Source organism: Salvelinus fontinalis, chromosome 20 (genome assembly GCF_029448725.1).
Source record: "Salvelinus fontinalis isolate EN_2023a chromosome 20, ASM2944872v1, whole genome shotgun sequence".
In the NCBI taxonomy this organism is placed as follows: Eukaryota; Metazoa; Chordata; class Actinopteri; order Salmoniformes; family Salmonidae; genus Salvelinus; species Salvelinus fontinalis.
The window spans coordinates 17,575,910-17,599,666 of NC_074684.1; the positions used below are offsets into that span (position 1 = coordinate 17,575,910).

A 23,757-nucleotide genomic window follows, 5' to 3' on the forward strand; every position below is an offset into this window, starting at 1 on the left:
GAGGGGGATGGGGTTTGCAGTACCCAAGCAGGCAACATCATGACATAGGCAAGTCAGTTAAAACCTCTCTAGGGTACGTGGGACGGTAGCGTCCCATCTCTTCAACAGCCAGTGAAACTGCAGGGCGCCAAATTCAAAACAACAGAAATCCCATAATTAAAATTCCTCAAACATACATGTATTTTACACCATTTGAAAGATACACTTGTTGTAAATCTAGCCACAATGTCCGATTTCAAAAAGGCTTTACGACGAAGCAAACCAAACGATTATGTTAGGTGAGTGTCTATTCACAGAATAACACAGATTTTTCTAGCCAAAGAGAGGATTCACAAAAAGCAGAAATATAGATAAAATGAATCACTAACCTTTGATGATCTTCATCAGATGACACTCATAGGACTTCATGTTACACAATACATGTATGTTTTGTTCGGTAAAGTTCATATTTATATCCAAAAATCTGAGAGTTTACATTGGCGCATTACGTTCAGAAGTTCCAAAATATCCAGTGATTTTGCAGAGAGCCACCTCATATTACAGAAATACTCATTATAAATGTTGATGAAAATACAAGTGTTTTGCATGGAATTTTAGATGCACTTCTCCTTAATGCAACCGCTCTGTCAGATTTTTAAAAAGCTTTACGGAAAAAGCAAACCATTCAATAATCTGAGGTCGGCGCTCAGAGCCCAATCAAGACAAAAATATATCCGCCATATTGTGCAGTCAACAGAAGTCAGAAATAACATTATAAACATTCACTTACCTTTGATGATCTTCATCAGAATGCACTCCCAGGAATCCCAGTTCCACAATAAATGTTTGTTTTGTTCGATAATGGTCATCATTTATGTCCAAATCCCTCCTTGTTGTTCTAGCCTTCAGTACACTTTCCAAACTCACGACGCGCGGGCAAGTCCAGCGGAAAGTACGTACGAAAAGTAAAAAAGTTATATTACAGTCCGTAAAAACATGACAAACGATGTATTGAATCAATCTTTAGGATGTTTTTAACATAATTCTTCAATAATGTTCCAACTGGAGAATACCTTTGTTTTCAGAAGTGTGATGGAACAGAGCTCGCTCTCACATGAACGCGCATGGTCAGCGCATGGTGGACCTTACTCAATCCCCTCTCATTCGGCCCCACTTCACAGTAGAAGCACCAGACAAGGTTCTAAAGACTGTTGACATCTAGTGGAAGCTTTAGGAAGTGCAACATTACCAATATCCCACTGTATCTTCAATAGGAGCTGAGTTGAAAATCAACCAACTTCAGATTTCCCACTTCCTGGTTGGATGTTTTCTCAGGTTTTTGCCTGCCATATGAGTTCTGTTATACGCACAGACATCATTCAAACAGATTTAGAAACTTCAGAGTGTTTTCTATCCAAATATGCATATTCTAGTTTTTATGGCTGAGTAGCAGGCCATTTACTCTGGGCACGCTTCTCATCCGGACGTGAAAATACTGCCCCCTACCCCAAAGAAGTTAAGAACAAATTCTTATTGACAATGATGGCCTAGGAACTGCTTTGTTCAGGGGCAGAACGACAGATTTTTACCTTGTCAGCTCGGGGATTTGATCTAGCAACCTTTCAGTTACTAGTCCAACGCTCTAACCACTAGGCTACCTGCTGCCAATGCGCATGCCTAGTGTAGTTGACAAGGTGTACAGGTTAGTACAGGTTAGCTGCCCAGCTAACCTGTACTGTCTGTTTCTGATTGTATTACTGTCTGTACATGCACAACAAACCTTTGATATATTGATTTTAACACTGAGGTATTATTTGAATGCACTGTATGCAGTTGGTGTTAATTTTACATCAAACATGTCAGAGCCTTTTTACCATTACTTTGATTTGTGGTGGAACAAGTTTCATTTTTAGGGTGAAGTGTGTTGAATTGCACAGCAAGATGTTGCAGCTTTCTTCTACTTTTGGCACTCTCAAATGTTCATAATTTACTTGCGTAAGACACACACACACCCACACACACTCATGCACACACTACTGTGCATCCATTGATCCCAAAATAGTCAGTGATTAGGAAAGGAGGCAGTGTCTGAGTGATCATTACTCCTCCAATCACATTGGACCCACATGTTTTGTTTAATGATTCACTGTCTGCTGTTCGGCTTCTCTGGTCTGGCTGCTCTCCCAACCACCATCTTCAACTGGGTTAATCATCTAAAATATAGAAGATACTGAAATCTAGACTATCCTCTGATAGAAGATGAGGCAGAGAGACTGAAGAGATGAGGTTATGATTGGAGTGATGTGAAGGTGGTTGACGCTAGGGGGTAATGAGTAGCTAATGTTCAGACTTGGTGATTGGTCGGACAGACGGACAGAGACCGACAGACAGTCTGCTCCCGATGTTGTGAATATACACTACCATTCAAAAGTTTGGGGTCACTTAGATATGTCCTTGTTTTTGAAAGGAAAGCACATTTTTTGTCCATTAAAATAGCATCAAATTGATCAGAAATACAGTGTAGACATTGTTAATGTTGTAAATGACTATTGTAGCGGGAAATGGCAGATTATTTAAAATGGAATATCTACATAGGCATAGAGGCCCATTATCAGCAACCATCACTCCTGTGTTCTAATGGCACATTGTGTTAGCTAATCTAAGTTTATCATTTTAAAAGGCTAATTGATCATTAGAAAACGCTTTTGCAATTATGTTAGCACAGCTGGAAACTGTTGTGCTCATTAAAGAAGCAATACAACTGGCCTTCTTTAGACTAGTTGAGTATCTGGAGCATCAGCATTTGTGGGTTCGATTTACAGGCTCCAAATGGCCAGAAACAAAGAACTTTCTTCTGAAACTCATCGGTCTATTCTTGTTCTGAGAAATGAAGGCTATTCCATGCGAGAAATTGCCAAGAAACTGAAGATCTGGTACAACGCTGTGTACTACTCCCTTCACAGAACAGCGCAAACTGGCTCTAACCAGAATAGAAAGAGGAGTGGGAGGCCCCGGTGCACAACTGAACAAGAGGATAAGTACATTCGAGTGTCTAGTTTGAGAAACAGACGCCTCACAAGTCCTCAACTGGCAGCTTTATTAAATAGTACCCGCAAAACACCAGTCTCAACGTCAACAGTGAAGAGACGACTCCGGGACTCACCTTCCTCTGTCCAGTGTCTGTGTTCTTTTGCCCATCTTAATCTTTTATTTTTATTGGCCAGTCTGAGATATGCCTTTTTCTTTGCAACTCTGCCTAGAAGGCCAGCATCCTGGAGTCCCAGGTACTATTTAATGAAGCTGCCAGTTGAGGACTTGTGAGGCGTCTGTTTCTCAATGTCACGTTCCTGACCTATTTATGTTAGTTTGTTATGTTCACTCAAACTCAGTTGTGCACCGGGGCCTCCCACTCTTCTATTCTGGTTAGAACCAGTTTGCGCTGTTCTGTGAAGGGAGTTGTACACAGCGTTGTACGAGTCTCTATATACAACTATTACTATGATCCCAAGAAGTCCATTCATCATCATTCCTATTCAGCCAGTGTATGAAGAATCACTTTGATTTCAAGCATTCACATCTGTCTAGCTCTTTTTGAATATACTGTAGTTTTGTTCTTACTGATCTTCCACAATGATAGATAAAGGAACTGTGATGCCAGCATTTGTTCATATTGCATCTCTTTAGTGTCCCATTCTGTGAATTCTACACTCTATAACTGGATTCTCTGTTTAGTTGGGTGTTTAAAAGTTAAGGAGAAAGAGAACCGAGAAAGAGGGGCTCAATTAGAGAAGTTAGGAATGTTACTATGAACAGTCTTAACCTGGCACAGACATTATGTAACGTCCTGACCAGAGTTCTTATGTGTTGTGCTTGTTTTAGTGTTGGTCAGGACGTAAGCTGGGTGGGCATTCTATGTTGTGTGTCTAGTTTGTCTTTTTCTGTGTTCAGCCTAATATGGTTCTCAATCAGAGGCAGCTGTCAATCGTTGTCCCTGATTGAGAATCATATATAGGTGGCTTGTTTTGTGTTGGGATTTTGTGGGTGGTTGTTTCCTGTGTCAGTGTTTGTGCCACACGGGGCTGTGACGGTTAGTTTGTTTGTTATTTTGTATAGTGTCTTGTTTTCATGTTATTAAATCATGGAAAATTACCACGCTGCACATTGGTCCTCCGATCCTTCTCGCCTCTCCTCGTCCGAGGAGGAGGAAGAGCTAGACTATCGTTACACATTAGATATTCTATCTCGTTGTACTGAGCAGTGGTTAGATAAAACCTCCATTTCCATAAAGCCTGACCAATCACAATGTTCTGTAATAACGTGTGGTGATTTAATGAATGAGAATTCATTAACCTTTGAGAAATCTATCCATGCCAGCTCTAATGGGCGACTTGTTCAATTTCTCCTCTGAGATGGAAAATCACATTGCAGTAAAATGACTGGATGGATGGATAGGGGATGTTATCAGCAATCCTTCCTCCCCCACAAGCTTACTATGTGAAATTTCCTGCCCTGGTTAAAACATGGCCATTCCTTACACGAGCTTACACAACGCAGGAGCTATTTTTGGCTGTAGGTCAAGGTTCAACATGAAAAAGAGCAATCTGAGAGTCTAGAGTCTGGATGTGTTTAAGATGAATTATAGTTTCTTCCCCTAAATGGAAGAGAGAACAGAAAAACCCTGTATTCTGGCCTCTGTTTCTTTAGTCTCTTGCTGATTCATCTCCTAGTCTGTCTGTATGTGATTAAAGCCAAAGCCTGTGTTGTTAAAGTTGACATTCATCTGTGAATGAGTCTAAAGGTGAGTCTGGTTTCATGTTGAGTTGTTCTCCTCTCCTCTGCTGCCCCTGTTATGAAGGGATTGATGAGGTTAATGCCAGTGAGTGAACAGTAAACATGCCTGTTTGGCTCTGGTAGTTTACCACTGTAATTACTTAAATATCCACACGCATACCGCATCGCCTTCAAAGGCGGCTGTGGAAAAAACACAACACCTTGGATCACTTTTGTTCCTTCCTCTAACACAGCCCCATTTCATTTGTAATGTTATTCCAGTGGAGAGCTGTTGTTTTCCTATTGGATAGAGTGCTTCTCATACTGATGAGGAGCGCTCTGTCCTGTCGTCCTTAGTGCTCCTGGTTTGCTGTAGATATACCTGTGTGTTGCTCAAGGAGAGGTGTCAACAGAAATGTTCAGTTGAGTGGCACTTCCCTCTGTCACTCACTTAGCCCAGGGATATTCAACCGGAGTTCCGTGGGGGTACTGCAGGGCGTCCGCAAAAAAATCTAATAAAAATACAAAATATATAAAAAAAACAATAGCTTTTATTTTTAATTGTTGTTTTTATGAATATCACTAGCAACAACAGAATAAACAATTTTTTTTATTACATACCTGCAGTAAAAAAGAGGAGAATATACTGTATCTTTCCAATGATGTCAACTTCTCAACTCCTAATGTTGAGCAAATTACACTCATTGGAGCCAATTACACTCACTAGAGTATCTGACATAGGCTTTGAAAAAGCAGCCGTGAATAGGCTAGCAGTGCAGTAAGTGATGCTGGCTGTCGGTAAGCTTTCTTGACTTGCACATTCATTTTTGCCAACACATGGCTAACCTTTGTTTTAACCAACTAAACCGATGCTCTTAGCGAAAATGTTTTTGGAGTTACCGTTCTAGCTAATAGGCTGTTAGTTTCCATTTCCTCTTCCAATTATAATGTGGGGAGGTCAAAATAATGAAAACCTACCAAATCTATTCATTTTATGATATACCTGATGATATCATTCACCTGATCACAAGTTCATTTATTTTTTTCGCTAATGTATGATGGGGTCCCTGGGTCTCGTGGCAAGAAAAGGTTGAAGACCCCTGACTTAGCCTATTTATAGCCTATTTATAGATGCCTTGTTATCATTGGTGGGGGTGGGCTTCACTATAGCAATGCAGTGGTGTTGGTGTGTCCTCTGAACGTAACACTCAGTGGTAATGTCATGCTTTACCGGGCTTTACTCGTAGACGTCAGAGAGAGTTGGATGTTTAGAAACAGGGCTGCTGCTTTGCCTATCCCCAGGCTTCCTACACAACACATTATTTTTCTCTCTCCCATTGACTGTCCGTGATAGCTGTAGCACCACCGAACCACCATCCCCTCTCCTTTCACCCTCTAGTTTGCTTTTACTCTCATCCGGAGCCCTTTGCTTCATTAGGATGTTTATTTCCATAATTGGAGCACATAAACTGTGGAACGCAGTTTAATAGATTTGAGAATGGGCCCCTCCATCTTGACATTTAGTTTTAACAGCATGACTACTACAAACACCAGATGGCAGTTATGAGGATGTTCACTGTTCACCTTTATAGCTCTCTAATATCTAAGGGCACTTAGAGCCATCAGACGTCCGCACGAACAGGCTGGACTGTGCTACCTCTGCTCGCGTGTGTGTGTGCGTGCTCATGTACAAATAGGCCTTTGTTTGTGAGCCTGAGAATTGTCATGGCCCTGTTGGATCTTTTATTTATTTAACCATGAAAAGACCTGGAAAAGACCCTTGAGGTTAGAAACCTCTTGTTTCCAGTAAGCATAGTAATCTTGATAGCCTCTACATGATGGATGTGTTCTATTGGCGTAGCAGTAGGACGTGTGTGTTTGTCATTGTCTTATCCCGTGTCTTATCCCGTGTAAATAGCCGGTCTTTTTCGAATATATCTTAAACTCACTTTCTATCTACGAACTAAATATACTTTCCTGCAACCCGCCTCACCCAATGTGGTACGGATCTGCTATTTTTATTCCTTATAACTGGAACTTCCATCAGGGGCTTTCCAGCTAACTAGCTACTAGTCTTTGTTAGCCACGGCTAGCGGTCTTCACCTTTTTCTCGGTCACCAGCCAGCCTTAGCTCGGACAACACCTGCCAGTCTGCACAGCGCGACATCAACCTAGAGCATATCGGACTGCTTCTCTCTACCACATCACCGGACTCCTGCCGCTCTGGATCATTAGACCGGCTCATCGCAGCTAGCTAGCAGTAAACGAGTGGCTACTGTTAGCTAACGCCTCTGTCCCGATGCAAGCACCAGCTAGCCTTGAGCTAGCCTCGAGCTAGGCCCATATACCAGCGAATTCTAGGGCTACAATACCTCCTTTGCCAATTGGCCTGAACCCTTTATTGTCGACACGGAGCCAGGTCCTGTATGTACCTAACTGACCCTCTCTGCCCATTCATCGCCATTTAGTCGTTGTTGTCTTAGCTCTCCAGATCAACACCTGTGATTGCTTTATGCCTCTCTCTAATGTCAATATGCCTTGTCTACTGCTGTCTTGGCTAGTTCTTATTGTTTCATTTCACCGAAGAGCCCTCAGTCCCGCTCAAAATGCCTTAGATAGCTCTTTTGTCAGACCCCAAACACATGCGGAGACCTCACCTGGCTCAACTGGTGCCTCCAGAGACTAAACCTCTCTCATCGTCACTCAACGCCTAGGTTTACCTCCATTGTACTCACATCCTACCATACCCTTGTCTGTACATTATGCCCTGAATCTATTCTACCACGCCCAGAAATCTGCTCCTTTTATTCTCTGTCCCCAACGCACTAGACGACCAGTTGTTATAGCCTTTAGCCGTATCCTTATCCTACTCCTCCTCTGTTCCTCTGGTGATGTAGAAGTTAACCCAGGCCCTGTAGCCCCGAGTTCCACTCCTATTACCCAGGCGCTATCATTTGTTGACTTTGTAACCGAAAAAGCCTTGCTTTCATGCATGTTAACATCAGAAGCCTCCTCCCTAAATTTGTTTTATTCACTGCTTTAGCACACTCCGCCAACCCTGATGTCCTAGCCGTGTCTGAATCCAGGCTTAGGAAGGCCACCAAAAATTCAACTACAACTACAACATTTTCCACCAAGATAGAACTCCCAACTTTTAAAATTCCACCTTTCCAGAAAGAAGTCTCTCACTGTTGCCGCTTGTTATAGACCCTCCTCAGCCCCTAGCTGTGCCCTGGACACCATATGTGAATTAACTGCCTCCCATTTATCTTCAGAGTTTGTACTGTTAGGTGACCTAAAACTGGGATATGCTAAACACCCCGGCCGTCCTACAATCTCCGCTAGATGCCCTCAATCTCACACAAATGATCAAGGAACCTACCATGTACAACCCTAAATCCGTAAACACGGGCACCCTCATAGATATCATCCTGACCAACCTGCCCTCTAAATACACCTCTTCTGTCTTCAACCAGGATGGGTCCGCGATCAAAGGACCACCTCTCACCACTGTCAAACGCTCCCTAAAACACTTCAGCGAGCAGGCCTTTCTTATCGACCTGGCCCAGGTATCCTGGAAGGATATTGACCTCATTCTGTCAGTAGAGGATGCCTTGTTATTCTTTAAAAGTGCTTTCCTCACCATCTTAAATAAGCATGCCCCATTCAAAAAAATATAGAACTAAGAACAGATATAGCCTTTGGTTCACTCCAGACTTGACTGCCCTTAACCAGCACAAAAACATCCTGTGGCGTTCTGCATTAGCAATGAATAGCCCCTGCGATATGCAACTCTTCAGGGAAGTTAGGAACCAATATACACAGGCAGTTTCCATGGGGAATAAGAGCACCTCCTCCCAGCTGCCCATTGCACTGCGGCTAGGAAACACTGTCACCACCAATAAATTTACGATAATCGAGAATTTCAATTTAAAAAAAATCTTTAAAAAAATTGCTTCCCCCGTTTCTCCTTCATCCAAATCCAGATAGCTGATGTTCTGAAAGAGCTGCAAAATCTGGACCCTTACAAATCAGCTGAGCTAGACAATCTGACACCTCTTTTTCTAAAATTATCCACCGAAATTGTTGCAACCCCTATTACTAGCCTGTTCAACCTCTCTTTCGTATCGTCTGAGATCCCTAAAGATTGGAAAGCTGCCGCGGTCATCCCCCTCTTCAAAGTGGGAGACACTCTACACCCAAACTGTTACAGACCTATATCTATCCTACCCTGCCTTTCTAAAGTCTTCGAAAGCCAAGTTAACAAACAGATCACCGACCAGTTCAAATCCAACCGTACCTTCTCCACTATGCAATCTGGTTTCCGAGCTGGTCATGGGTGCACCTCAGCCACGCTCAAGGTCCTAAACGATATCATAACCGCCATCAATAAAAGACAGTACTGTGCAGCCGTCTTCATCGACCTGGCCAAGGCTTTCGACTCTGTCAATCACCACGTTCTTATCGGCAGACTCAACAGTCTTGGTTTCTCAAATGACTGCCTCGCCTGGTTCACCAACTACTTCTCAGATAGAGTTCAGTGTGTCAAATCGGAGTGCCTGTTGTCCGGACCTCTGGCAGTCTCTATGGGGGTGCCACAGGGTTAAATTCTCGGGCCGAGTCTTTTCTCTGTATACATCAATGATGTCGCTCTTGCTGCTGGGGATTCTCTGATCCACCTCTGCGCAGACGACACCATTCTGTATACTTCTGGCCCTTCTTTGGACACTGTGTTAACTAACCTCCAGATGAGCTTCAATGCCATACAACACTCTTTCCGTGGCCTCCAACTGCTCTTAAATGCAAGTAAAACTAAATGCATGCTCCGATCGCTGCCCGCACCCGCCCGTTCGTCTAGCATCACTACTCTGGACGGTTCTGACTTAGAATATGTGAACAACTATAAATACCTAGGTGTCTGGTTAAACTATAAACTCTCCTTCCAGAATCACATTAAGCATCTCCAATCCAAAATTAAATCTAGAATCTGCTTCCTATTTCGCAACAAAGCATCCTTCACTAATACTGCCAAACATATCCTCGTAAAACTGACTATCCTACCGATCCTTGACTTTGGCGATGTCATTTACAAAATAGCCTCCAACACTCTACTCAGCAAACTGGATATAGTCTATCACAGTGCCGTCCATTTTGTCACCAAAGCCCCATATACAGTTGAAATCGTAAGTTAACATACAACTTAGCCAAATACATTTAAACTCAGTTTTTCACAATTCCTGACATTTAATCCTATTAAAAATTATTTGTCTTAGGTCAGTTAGGATCACCACTTTTTTTTAAGAATGTCAAATGTCAGAATAATAGTAGAGAGAATGATTTATTTCAGCTTTTATTTCTTTCATCACATTCCCAGAGGGACATAAGTTTACATACACTCAATTAGTATTTGGTAGCATTGCCTTTAAATTGTTTAACTTCGGTCAAACATTTCGGGTAGCCTTCCACAAGCTTCCCACAATAAGTCGGGTGAATTTTGGTCCATTCCTCCTGACCGAGCTGGTGTCAGGTTTGTAGGCCTCCTTGCTCGCACACGCTTTTTCAGTTCTGCCCACAAATGTTCTATGGGATTGAGGTCAGGCCTTTGTGATGGCCACTCCAATACCTTGACTTTGTTGTCCTTAAGCCATTTTGTCACAACTTTGGAAGTATGCTTGGGGTCATTGTCCATTTGGAAGAGCCATTTGCGACCAAGCTTTAACTTCCTGACTGATGTCTTGAGATGTTGTTTCAATATATCCACATAATTTTCCTACTTCATGATTCCATCTATTTTTCCTTCAACATGATGCTGCCACCCCCGTGCTTCACGGTTGGGATGGTGTTCTTCGGCTTGCAAGCATCCCCCTCTTTCCTCCAAACATAACAATGGTCATTATGGCCAAACAGTTCTATTTTTGTTTCATCAGACCAGAGGACATTTCTCCAAAAAGTATGATCTTTGTCTCCATCTGCAGTTGCAAACCGTAGTCTGGATTTTTTTATGGCGGGTTTTGGAGCAGTGGCTTCTTCCTTGCTGAGTAGCCTTTCAGGTTATTTCAATATAGGACTTGTTTTTGTACCTGTTTCCTCCAGCATCTTCACAAGGTCCTTTGCTGCTGTTCTGGGATTGATTCACACTTTTTGCAACAAAGTACGTTAATCTCTATGATGAGCGGTATGACGGATGCGTGGTCCCATGGTGTTTGTACTTGCGTACTATTGTTTGTACAGATGAATGTGGTACCTTCAGTCATTTGAAAATTGCTCCCAATGATGATCCAGACTTGTGGAGGTCTACTATTTTTTTCTGAGGTCTTGGCTGATTTCTTTTGATTTTCCCATGACGTCAAGCAAAGAGTTTGCACTGAGTTTGAAGGTAGGCCTTGAAATACATCCACAGGTACACCTCCAATTGACTCAAATTATGTCAATTCGCCTATCAGAAGCTTCTTAAGCCATGACATAATTTTCTGGAATTTTCAAAGCTGTTTAAAGGCACAGTCAACTTAGTGTATGTAAACTTCTGACCCACTGGAATTGTGATACAGTGAAATAATCTGTCTGTAAACAATTGTTGGAAAAATTACTTGTGTCATGCATAAAGTAGATGTCCTAACCGACTTGCCAAAACTATAGTTTGTTAACAAGAAATGTGTACAGTGGTTGAAAAACGAGTTTTAATGACTACAAACTAAGTGTATGTAAACTTCCGACTTCAACTGTACTACCCACCACTGCAACCTGTATGCTCTCGTTGGCTGACCGTCGCTTCATATTCGTCGCCAAACCCACTGGCTCCAGGTCATCTATAAGTCTTTGCTAGGCAAAGCCCTGCATTATCTCAGCTCACTGGTCACCATAGCAACACCCACCCGTAGCACGCGCTACAGCAGGTATATTTCACTGGTCATCCCCAAAGCCAACTCCTCCTTTGGCCGCCTTTCCTTCCAGTTCTCTGCTGCCAATGACTGGAACAAATTGCAAGATTCACTGAAGCTGGAGTCTTATATCTCCCTCACCAACTTTAAAAATCAGCTGTCAGAGCAGCTTACCGATCATTGCACCTGTACACAGCCCATCTGTAAATAGCCCACCCAACTACCTCATCCCCATATTGTTATTTATTTTTTGTGCTCTTTTGCACCCCAGTATCTCTACTTGCACATTCATCTTCTGCACATCTATCACTCCCGTGTTTAATTGCTAAATTGTAATTATTTCGCCACTATGGCCTATTTATTGCCTTACCTCCCTAATGTTACTACATTTGCACACACTGTATATAGATTTTTCTATTGTGTTCTTGACTGTACGTTTGTTTATGTGTAACTCTGTGTTGTTGTTTTTGTCGCACTGCTTTGCTTTATCTTGGCCAGGTCGCAGTTGTAAATGAGAACTTGTTCTCAACTGGCCTACCTGGTTAAATAAAGGTGAAATATTATTATTTCTCTCAAACACACTATAGTATGTTGACAACCAGTGTTGTGTCCCTGTGTTTAGCGTGTTGCCATAACCACTGCTATGGTACGGTCTCCTCACCTTGTAGGCGTCGACGATGACAGTTCTGCATCATATCACACACTACTCTGTTAAGTCATCGTCAACTCCTATTCACCCATATGTTATGTCAAGACCATGTGACCTTTTCCTGGTCAAATCAGGTTTTCAAAAACACTCATGGTCCTAGTTATGCAATATATCTTCTGTGTTGATGTTAGATGGAAGAGACAACAGAAGACTCCATGCCTCCTGGGCCTCTGAGACTCATCTGAAGAGTGAGACACTGAGATGGTACCTTAAACAGATGCTAGTGGTGACCAAGCACAAGCCTTTCCCCTCTAGGGAAAATGCTGCTTGCTCTCTTTCAGAATACATTTTCTTTGTGTATTTCTCTCGGTCCTGGGCCTAGAAGGAGCTGGGGCAATTCTTTGAGAACACAATGCTACCCTCTTTCTCATGCCAGATCTCCTCACTGTCTCCCCAAAGAGAAACTCAAGTTCTTAATCTTCTCATTCTCTTCTCCTGCAACAGGTTGGTCAAATTAAGATCCTACATCTGTAGCATACTTTATGCATATTTATTCAATCACTAGCAAGACTGAGTGTGCTCAATTCCTCATCTGCAATGTACAGTCAGTCTGGCCCAGCTAAAGCCTCAGGTCACTTGGAAGGTCAGTTAAGATGAATTAGCCATGTCCTAGTCATTCCTGTCTGTCCTCTGTAGTGGAATGTTGCACCCAGTCAGTCCCTCCTGGTTGGGGATGCTGTGTGAGTGTTCTGGAACGCTGTGTCTGGAATCTCCAGTGAAAACAATGTAGGAACAGAACACAAGCTGTTTCTCGTTAACATTCTGAGTGCAGAGAGAGCACAACACAGGACAGCTCTGAGTCGGAACGGTGAAATACTGGAAGCTGCTCTGCATTCCCAGCGTACCTCCGCTGTGTGCATTATTTTAGCCCAGAAATTCTCCTATTGCCTTTGGCTTGTGTCAATGTTGTCGAAGGGTAATGAGTTTCAATGGACTGGTCTTTTTCATCCAGCGTAATATTTTCTAGGTCATCTTTGTTTATGTTGAGTGTTATTGTTCGTTGTGCTACTTGTGCTAGATTTATTGAAATATGCTGATGTTGCATAACCCCGTGGCAACAGTTAGCAAAATGGCACCTCATGCTTTGCTCTTAACATACTTCACTGTGTGTAGCAGTAGGTCTCGTTTGACCTTGTTCTGTCACCCGTTCACATCACCTGATTTAAACATATAACCCCACACGAGCACCACCACTTTCCAACTCATCAGCTCTGAAACACAAAGCAGTGTGCAAGATGATTACATTTGCTCCTCTACTCCTGCTGTCATCCACGTACTACACTTGAATGGTTCTAGGTCAGAACATTAGATAACAGTTGATACCTTCGGACAGATCATTGCTTTGGAAAAGTAGTCGGATCCCCTGTCTCGCTAACGAGTCAACTCTGTGTCATTCTCAAAGTGATATATAGTTTGCATGGGGAAAACATAGCTATGAATAATCTGCTGCACCTTGTGTATGTGTGCATATCTTTCTCGTTCTGCGGTCAGAATGTGTTGGATTCTGTGGCGTTTCTAGAGGTTGTATCAGTCGTATTCCTTCCTTTTCCCTGCTCTTAAAGTAATATGTTACATCACACTACGGTAGAGAATATCTAATGCATTCTACCTGGATGTCTCAGTATTGCAGGGACGTTGCTTTGAAATATGGTAACAGTCAGTCAAAGTGAAACTCAATATGCCCCAGGCTACTGCCAGCCTTCACTATCACTGGAGGAGAAAATCAAATCAATCAATCAAATCTATTTTATAAACCCCTTTTTACATCAGCAGTTGTCACAAAGTGCTTATATTAAATACCCAGCCTAAAACCCCAAAGAGCAAGGAATGCACAGTGGCTGGGAAAAACTCCCTAGAAAGGCAAGAACCTAGGAAGAAACCTAGAGAGGAACCAAAATGTGTGATGTTGAACTACAGTAATTATTGAAATATAAAAATTATTGAAATTTAACTACAGTAATGCTTCTGCAAGATCATTTGTAATTTCCTCAATGTATTTTGTATTGCCTTGGACCTAGCTACGCCCCTGGAAGCAGCTCCAGACAAGTAATGGACCTCACTAACAAGAAGTACCATCACTTACTCACTCCCATCCTGTCCTTCCTGGTCATCCTCTCTAACAACAGCTGAATGCCTGCACATCCTCCCTGTCCCTCCAGTCTAACACCCTCTTTCCTGATCACTTTTCTGACATTATTTGTCTTCAAGCCTCCGCAGTGTTTGATACGTCTGTTATGGACACACTCTCACTAACCATTAGGGTGATACGTGTCCTGAAAGCATTCAGTACCTAGCCCTACACACACCCCACACACACACCCATCTGAGTGATGTCAGAGAGGTTATACTTTCCTTATCACAACTATCTTTGTACACGCACACGCACACGCACACACACACACACACACACACACACACACACACACACACACACACACACACACACACACACACACACACACACACACACACACACACACACACACACACACACACACACACACACACACAAACATACCCGTCCAGATGACATCAGGGCCTCAGCCTCTCTAACTAACTACCTCAGATTCTAGGATTCTGATAAAAATGATAATTCTGAAGCTATTTTTATCCCTCTCCTCGTGAGCACCGTGCGTTATTCCACCAGTAATGTGCCTGAGCCATTTGCTTAACTAGGAGGAATGTGCCCACCAGCTCTTTGGTAATGCATTGATCGGTCGGCAGGCGGGAGAGAAAGAGTATTTTTAGAAAGCTACAGTATGTTCCCTCCATTCCAGCTCCAACGAAACCCTCCCTCTCTTTTCCTCCACTCCTCACCTCGCTGTCCATATTTGCGAAAGAATGTGATCTATTCTCGAATTACACTCACAATGCCTTCTCTGCGGAACAGACTAAAGTAGAACAGGCCAGGTATTTTAATGCCATTAGGCCTATGTAAGCTAAAGCCCTAGTGATGGAACATAAACCTGACCCAGAGGGTGATGTTACTGATTGGTGGATCAGGTTTCATGTGTGACAGGTTCCATGCTAAGCCAGCTCAGATCCACACACTGCCCTGCTGGTGCTGCTTTCCATCCAACTGCTGAAACACTTTCCTCCTCTGTGTGGTGTGGGTCTGAGGCTCTTGGAGATGGATACATCACCTGAGTTGGAATATTGTTGTACAGAGAGGGAACCCAGTCTAATGTTCATGAGTTGGACGCAACACAGGGAGGGACATTATGTCTGCTTTAGCCTTAACTCTGGCTAGAAGTTGCTTCTAGGTACAGATCTAGGAGCAGTTTGCCTCGATCTTGAGCTTAGACCATTCAGGAGAGAAATGCAAACTTGACCTCTTATTAGTGTCTAGGGGGCAACGTCATCCTACTGCTCTGGCTTATTGAAAGGCAGAAGAACATGCTACCGAGGTGAAACGTTGAAGCAGCAACATTTGCTGCTGTATTCATTCCCACTACTCCGACAACGCAGAGGGAAACTGTTAAAGTGCTGATCCAAGGCACCTGCAGTGAGCCAGGTCCTCCTCCACCAGGCCGCTCTATTTTACACCCCCTCACCTGTCGAAGGGGAGGAGTACAGAAAACTGAACTGAGCTGTCACCACTCATTTCCAGCCCCCCAATCAGGACAGACACATACCAGTCCCAGCTGTCAGCTCCCAGGACACTTACTAGGCATCGGGAGCCTGCTACATGCCACCGATCTCACACACACTGACAGGAAACAAACTCTGAGACACATTTACTAGTTTGGAAAGTGACTGCCTGTCTCTACAGACCAGCTCCACCAAGGAAGTCATATTTTCATCTGTCACCGGCTCTGACATAACGAGCTGCTAATGCGCTCTCTTTGTCAGGCGTGCTGATAGACGACTATTGTATCTGAGTGACTCAAAGTGTCGTGAATAGATGTTTTGATGGGAGTGAGATGTGGCATCTTGGAACTATTCTGTCAGACTAGTTTTAACAGACGTCTTTTAAACAATGTTATGTGGTCACGTTGTTTATTTGATGGAGCACAGTCGAATCTAAAAATCTTCCTTGGCTCGGAATGTATTAACTGACTAACAAAAGATCCATTGAATGATTGTACTGTACATGGACACGCTCTCTGTAACTTCCCATGCAGTCTCACTATTGCTGATCCTTCTAATGTGGATATAGTGGCTGTCTTTAAACAAGAGAGAGATAAATGAAATCACTGTCCAAGTGTTTATTTGTAAAAAAAATTACACATGCGCTGCTAATCAATTCACAGCAAATATTTCTTCAGATGGACAGTTAAGCAGCAGATGATCTCTTTAAAAGTGTTCATCTTCACACTCATTACTGGCTAAATGAGGTGGCTCGTTTAGAGTCTGCTAGAACAGCATCTCCGCTCACCACCATGTGGGAGGGAGGGGAAATACTGTAGGCCATATGCTCTGCTCTGTCTTTAATGCTGTGTTTTCAGACCTGCTTGTTATTGTGAACAAACGTCTCATTTGGGGAAAGTACCAGTCGTGTGAGTTAACTGAGGTGGGAGATTTGCTTTTCGGTTGAGTGTCTTAATTCACAGAATTTAGTGTTCGACACAATCATCCCTATTGCACACTTGTTCTGTGTATAACCTGGTCTGGCTATAACCTATGAATTCTATCCTGGGGTTATGAGGTATGGTCATAGAGGACAGACATAGCTACAGTAACAGATATGTTGTGTTAGCGATCAGGCTGTAGAGCCCAGAGGTTGTGGGAGATTTTCCCAGAACTGACTGTGGCTCCCTGGTCTGAGGAAACGACTTCCCTCTTGCTCTTTATTTCCCCTCTTTCCTCGACCCTGCGTCCCTCTCTCCCCCAACTCTGCCTTCCGCTGTATCCATAGCACTACACTTCTCCCCTCTCCCTTTCTACTCTCTCCCTTTCTACTCTCTCTCCTTTCTCTATGGAGCCCAGGGCAGGTCTGGGAGATGATGCTCAGATAAGACACCTTTCATTAGCTCTACCCCGCAGCAGGAAATGAATGCTAAGTGAGTGGATAGATTCCAAACACACACACATGTTTTTCCTCACTCTCTCGCTCCCTCTCGCTTTTCTCTCTCGCTCCTTCTCTCCTCTGGCCAGGCTTAATGAATCGGCAACAGAAAACATAATCTAGACTGCACCCAATAAAACAACACAGAGACATGCAGCATCCCCTGTACATGATTAACAGGTTGTTACCTGGATTCTGTGGGGACTGGTGGAGGCTGTGATAAATATAGAGCCTCACCCCAGACACTGCTGACTGTCTCTTTCTCCCTCAGGGCTTACTGTATGTCTATCTGAATTATTCATGCTTCGGCATTTACCACCTGAAACCATATTATGCACAATTTCATGTGGTTTGTTTTTGTCTCTCCGTATTGTCTTGGTTCAGGAGATGTTTGAGGCTCTGTTCCTGTCCTACGATGAGCGGGTGACGTTCCAGCTGTTCAAGAGCTTCCGGCGTGTCCGTATCAACTTCAGCAACCCCAAAGCAGCCGCAAGCGCCAGGATAGAGCTGCACGAAACACCCTTCAGGGGCAAGAAGCTCAAACTCTACTTCGCCCAGGTCAGTATTTATACAGTACAACAGGCAGGACGGACTTTGATTTACCCTTATGATAGTTTTGTTGCCTATTGCTGGAAGGAAAGGACACCTTATGACACTAGCTTTAGTTATGGTGTATAGTTCAGGGAAAAAACTGTGTTTATGGAAAAGGTTTTGTAACCGTTGCAGTGTGACTAACTTTAAAAGCCTCTCCATTGTGTGTGTGTGTGTGTGTGTGTGTGTGTGTGTGTGTGTGTGTGTGTGTGTGTGTGTGTGTGTGTGTGTGTGTGTGTGTGTGTGTGTGTGTGTGTGTGTGTGTGTGTGCGCATGTGCTGTCCTCCTTGCAGCAGCGTGTGATTGCTCCACATTAGCCAATAGGCCTGTCTAATTCCTTTCCCAAAGGATATGAGGGTCACAAACACTCCGCTGAGGCAGAGAGAAAGAGAGATTAAGTCCATGAGTTATTCTCCTGTTAGAGAAGACCTATTATCTGCAGGACCAAATGTTCCGTTGTGCTGCCTGGAGGCTGGCGCACAGTTCACAGCACTCTGGTGATCTACATGCACCCTTAACGCCGTTGGTAGAACGCAGATGTTGACAGTTTTCAGGGGTACAGTATTTTCAACCTATCCTCCATTTCCCCTGAAAAACGGAAGTGGGGACTCCGCTCAGCCGTCTTTCTACACCTGCGCTACATTAGGTTCATCTGCGTGTGATCTGCACTAATTTAGGCCTATTAGCTATTAGTCAAGATGACAGGCCTGGTGGCGATGATGAGGGTCTGTACCTCACTAGACTAAGTTTTTGTTCAAGCCTATTACTAAGAGACATCGGATTCAAACGCATTCTCTCTCTTTCTCTCTCTCTCTCTCTCTCTCTCTCACTCTCTCTCTCTCTCACTCTCTCTCTCTCTCTCTCTCTCTCTCTCTCTCTCTCTCTCTCTCTCTCTTTCTCTCTCTCTTTCTCTCTCTCTCTCTCTCTCTCTCTCGCTCTCTCAGGTCCAGAACCCAGTATCAGACGGTGATAACCTGCACCTGGCTCCTCCTCAGCCCTCTAAACAGTTCCTCATCTCCCCTCCCGGCTCACCGCCCATTGGCTGGCAGCAGATAGACGAGGCCACGACCGTCATCAACTACGACCTGCTCTATGCGGTGGCCAAGCTGGGCCCCGGTGAGTTATACCACTATATAGTGCATACTGTTTCTTACAGAGCGACCGCACGCTGTCAGTTTTAATTTGTCAGTCTCAATCCTTCTCTCACAACTTTCAATTACTCTCCATGTTTCCTTTTCTCAATCATTTCTGTCTCCCATTCTCTGTCTGATCTTTCTATTGTCCCATCCTCTGTCTGATCTTTCTAGTGTCCCATTCTCTGTCTGATCTTTCTAGTGTCCCATTCTCTGTCTGATCTTTCTATTGTCCCATTCTCTGTCTGATCTTTCTATTGTCCCATTATCTGTCTGATCTTTCTATTGTCCCATCCTCTGTCTGATCTTTCTATTGTCCCATTATCTGTCTGATCTTTCTATTGTCCCATTATCAGTCTGATCTTTCTATTGTCCCATTATCTGTCTGATCTTTCTATTGTCCCATTATCTGTCTGATCTTTCTAGTGTCCCATTCTCTGTCTGATCTTTCTATTGTCCCATTCTCTGTCTGATCTTTCTATTGTCCCATTATCTGTCTGATCTTTCTATTGTCCCATCCTCTGTCTGATCTTTCTATTGTCCCATTATCTGTCTGATCTTTCTATTGTCCCATTATCTGTCTGATCTTTCTATTGTCCCATTATCTGTCTGATCTTTCTATCGTCCCATCCTCTGTCTGATCTTTCTATTGTCCAATTATCTGTCTGATCTTTCTATTGTCCCATTCTCTTTCTAATGTCCCATTCTCTGTCTGATCTTTCTAGTGTCCCATTCTCTGTCTGATCTTTCTAGTGTCCCATTCTCTGTCTGATCTTTCTATTGTCCCATTCTCTGTCTGATCTTTCTATTGTCCCATTCTCTGTCAGATCTTTCTAGTGTCCCATTCTCTGTCTGATCTTTCTATTGTCCCATCCTCTGTCTGATCTTTCTATTGTCCCATTATCTGTCTGATCTTTCTATTGTCCCATTCTCTGTCAGATCTTTCTATTGTCCCATTCTCTGTCTGATCTTTCTATTGTCCCATTCTCTGTCTGATGTTTCTATTGTCCCATTCTCTTGCTTGATAGGTATTTGTCATTCTCCCTCTCGTTCCCTCTCTCATATCTCTGTCTGTAAATGTATCCACTCTGTAAATATATCCACTCTTTAAATATATCCAGTTCTACGTGTGCGTCAGGTAATTGGACATCCTAGATCACCTACCCTCGGTTAAGCAGGGGATCAGGTCAAATCATTGTTGTTTAAAGTGGCAATCTGAAGTTCAAACAATAACAAATCGCCTCTCCACCACTGATATGGTGAACAGCTGAGGGATGTGGCTGGAGAAATGTAACTACTCTAAAACTCATTCACAGAGCTATGGATACAAGGACTGACCATCCAGGATATCAAAATTATAGTTTTAACCATGCATTTGTATTTATTTGCATTTATTATGGATCCCCATTAGCTGCTACCCTTCGTGGGGGCCAGCAAAATGAAGGCAGTTAGACATTTTGTAAAACATTACAATACATTCACAACAGATTTCACAACATATTAAGTGTGTGCCCTCAGGCCCTACTCTACTACCACATATCTACAATACAAAATCCGTGTGTAGATGTGTGTATACTGCGTATGTTATCGTGCATTTGTATGCATGTGTTTGTGCCTATGTTTGTGGTGCTTTACAGTCCCCACTGGTCCATAAGGTGTATTTTTATCTGTTTTTTTAATCGAATTTTACTGCTTGCATGAGTTACTTTTATTTATTTATTTTATTTCATATTTATTTAAACTATTTCATATTTATTTAAACAGGGAGTCACATTGAGATTAAAAAGAGAGCCCTCTACACATTACAATAAAAACAGAATAAAACATACACGTGTATAAAACAATATAAACGCAACAGCTTCACAGATCTTCATTGTAAAGGGTTTAAACACTGTTTCCCATGCTTGTTCAATGAACCATAAACAATTAATGAACATGCACCTGTGGAATGGTCGTTAAGACACTAACAGCTTACAGACGGTAGGCAATTAAGGTCACAGTTATGAAAACTTAGGACACTAAAGAGGCCTTTCTACTGACTCTGAGAAACACCAAAAGAAAGATTCTCAGGGTCCCTGCTCATCTGCGTGAACGTGCCTTAGGCATGCTGCAAGGAGGCATGAGGACTGCAGATGTAGCCAGGGCAATAAATAGCAATGTCCGTACTGTGAGATGCCTAAGACAGCGCTACAGGGAGACAGGACAGACAGCTGATCATCCTCATAGTGGCAGACCACATGTAACAACACCTGCACAGGATCGGTACATCCAAACATCACACCTGCGGGACAGATACAGGATGGCAACAACAACTGCCCGAGTTACACCAGGAACGCAAAATCCCTCCATCAGTGCTGAGACTGGCCGCAATAGGCTGAGAGAGGCTGGACTGATGACTTGTAGGCCTGTTGTAAGGTTCTCACCAGACATCACCGGCAACAACGTCACTTATGGGAACAAACCCACCGTCGCTGGACCAGACAGGACTGGCAAAAAGTGCTCTTCACTGACGAGTCGCATTTATCGTCGAAGGAATGAGCGTTACACCGAGGCCTGTACTATGGAGCGGGATCGATTTGGAGGTGCAGGGTCCGTCATGGTCTGGGGCGGTGTGTCACAGCATCATCGGACTGAGCTTTTTGTCATTGCAGGCAATCTCAACGCTGTGTGTTACAGGGAAGACACCCTCCTCCCTCATGTGGTACCCTTCCTGCAGGCTCATCCTGACATGACCCTCTAGCATGACAATGCCCAAGCCATACTGCCCGTTCTGTGCGTGATTTCCTGCAAAACAGGAATGTCAGTGTTCTGCCATGGCCAGCAAAGAGCCCGGATCTCAATCCCATTGAGCACGTCTGGGACCTGTTGGATCGGAGGGTGAGGGCTAGGGCCATTCCCCGCAGACATGTCCGGGAACTTGCAGGTGCCTTGGTGGAAGAGTGGGGTAACATCTCACAGCAAGAACTGGCAAATATGGTGCAGTCCATGAGGGAGAGATGCACTGCAGTACTTAATGCAGCTGGTGGCCACACCATATACTGACTGTTACTTTGATTTTGACCCACCTTTGTTCAGAGACACATTATTCCATTTCTGTTAGTCACATGTCTGTGGAACTTGTTCAGTTTGTCTGTTGTTGAATCTTGTTATGTTCATACAAATATTTACACGTGTTAAGTTTGCTGAAAATAAAAAGCAGTTGAGAGCGAGAGGACATTTCTTTTTTTGCTGAGTTTAATTCAGCACAATAAACAGAAAGAAACATTTAATAAAAGCAATCACATTCAACTACATAGAGGTCCTCAATCAATAATGTAAACTGCCAGAGTGCACCAGCACATCTAGCTGCAGTGAACTCTGGAGATTGTTCCACAAATTAGGGGGGGAACTAAACGCAGATTTTCCCAAATCTGTGAAGACTGGAGGTAACTCTATTGTTATCCAGTCCTGTGAACGGCTTTGGTAACTTATGATTCTTATCTTAATTAATGATGTTACATATAACACATAACAATCTTTGTCCCCATGTGTAGTTGCAAACTGTAGTCTGGATTTTCTATGGCGGTTTTGGAGCAGTGGTTTCTTCCTTGCTGAGTGGCCTTTCAGGTTATGTCGATATAGGACTCGTTTTACTGTGGACATAGATACTTTTGTACCTGTTTCCTCCAGCATCTTCACAAGGTCCTGTTCTGGGATTGATTTGCACATTTCACACCAAATTATGTTAATCTCTAGGAGACAGAACGCGTCTCCTTCCTGAGTGGTATGATGGCTGCGTGGTCCCATGGTGTTTATACTTGCGTACTATTGTTTTGTACAGATGAATGTGGTACCGTCAGGCGTTTGGAAATTGCTCCCAAGAATGAAACAGACTTGTGGAGGTCTACATTTGTTTCTGAGGTCTTGGCTGACTTCTTTTGATTTTCCCCATGATGTCAAGCAAAGAGGCACTGAGTTTGAAGGTCGGCCTTGAAATACATCCACAGGTACACCTCCAGTTGACTCAAATTATGTCAAGTAGCCTATCAGAAGCTTCTAAAGCCATGACTTCATTTTCTGGAATTTTTCAAGCTGTTTAAAGGCTCTTAGTGTATGTAAACTTCTGGAATTCTGGAATTTCTGGAATTGTGATACAGTGAATTATAAGTGAAATAATCTGTCTGTAAACAATTGTTGGAAAAATTACTTGTGTCATGCACAAAGTAGATGTCCTAACCGACTTGCCAAAACTATAGTTTGTTAACCTGTCTAGGATGAGGGTGCCGCTAGCGGCACTCCCCCCCCACCCCCACTGAAAAGGCAGAGCCGCGAAATTCAAAAAAAATATTTGTTTTAAATATTTAACTTTCACACATTAAAGTCCAATACAGCTAATGAAAGACACAGATCTTGTGAATCCAGCCAACATGTCCGATTTTTAAAATGTTTTACAGGGAAGACACAATATGTAAAGATGTAAATCTATTACCTAAAAACACATTAGCATAATCCACCATCTTTTATTTGTCCACCAACACCAGTAGCTATCACCAATTCGGCTAAACTAAGATATTTATAGCCCCTAACCAAGAAAAAAACTCATCAGATGACAGTCTGATAACATATTTATGGTATGGGATAGGTTTTGTTAGAAAAATGTGCATATTTCAGGTAGATGGCATAGGTTACAATTGCACCCACCGTCACAAA

At 43.1% G+C, this 23,757-nt stretch overlaps 1 protein-coding gene across 2 annotated transcripts in view; it reads left to right on the forward strand.

Moving 5' to 3' along the window:
* Nucleotides 1-23,757, forward strand: part of LOC129817424 (calcipressin-2-like) — a 110,996-nt gene that overhangs the window by 49,863 nt on the left and 37,376 nt on the right. For both annotated transcript variants that reach the window (XM_055872641.1, XM_055872642.1), the window contains 2 exons: nt 17,729-17,902; nt 18,880-19,051. In XM_055872641.1, coding sequence (XP_055728616.1) covers nt 17,729-17,902; nt 18,880-19,051 — 346 coding nt within the window. The remainder of the gene's footprint in view (nt 1-17,728; nt 17,903-18,879; nt 19,052-23,757) is intronic.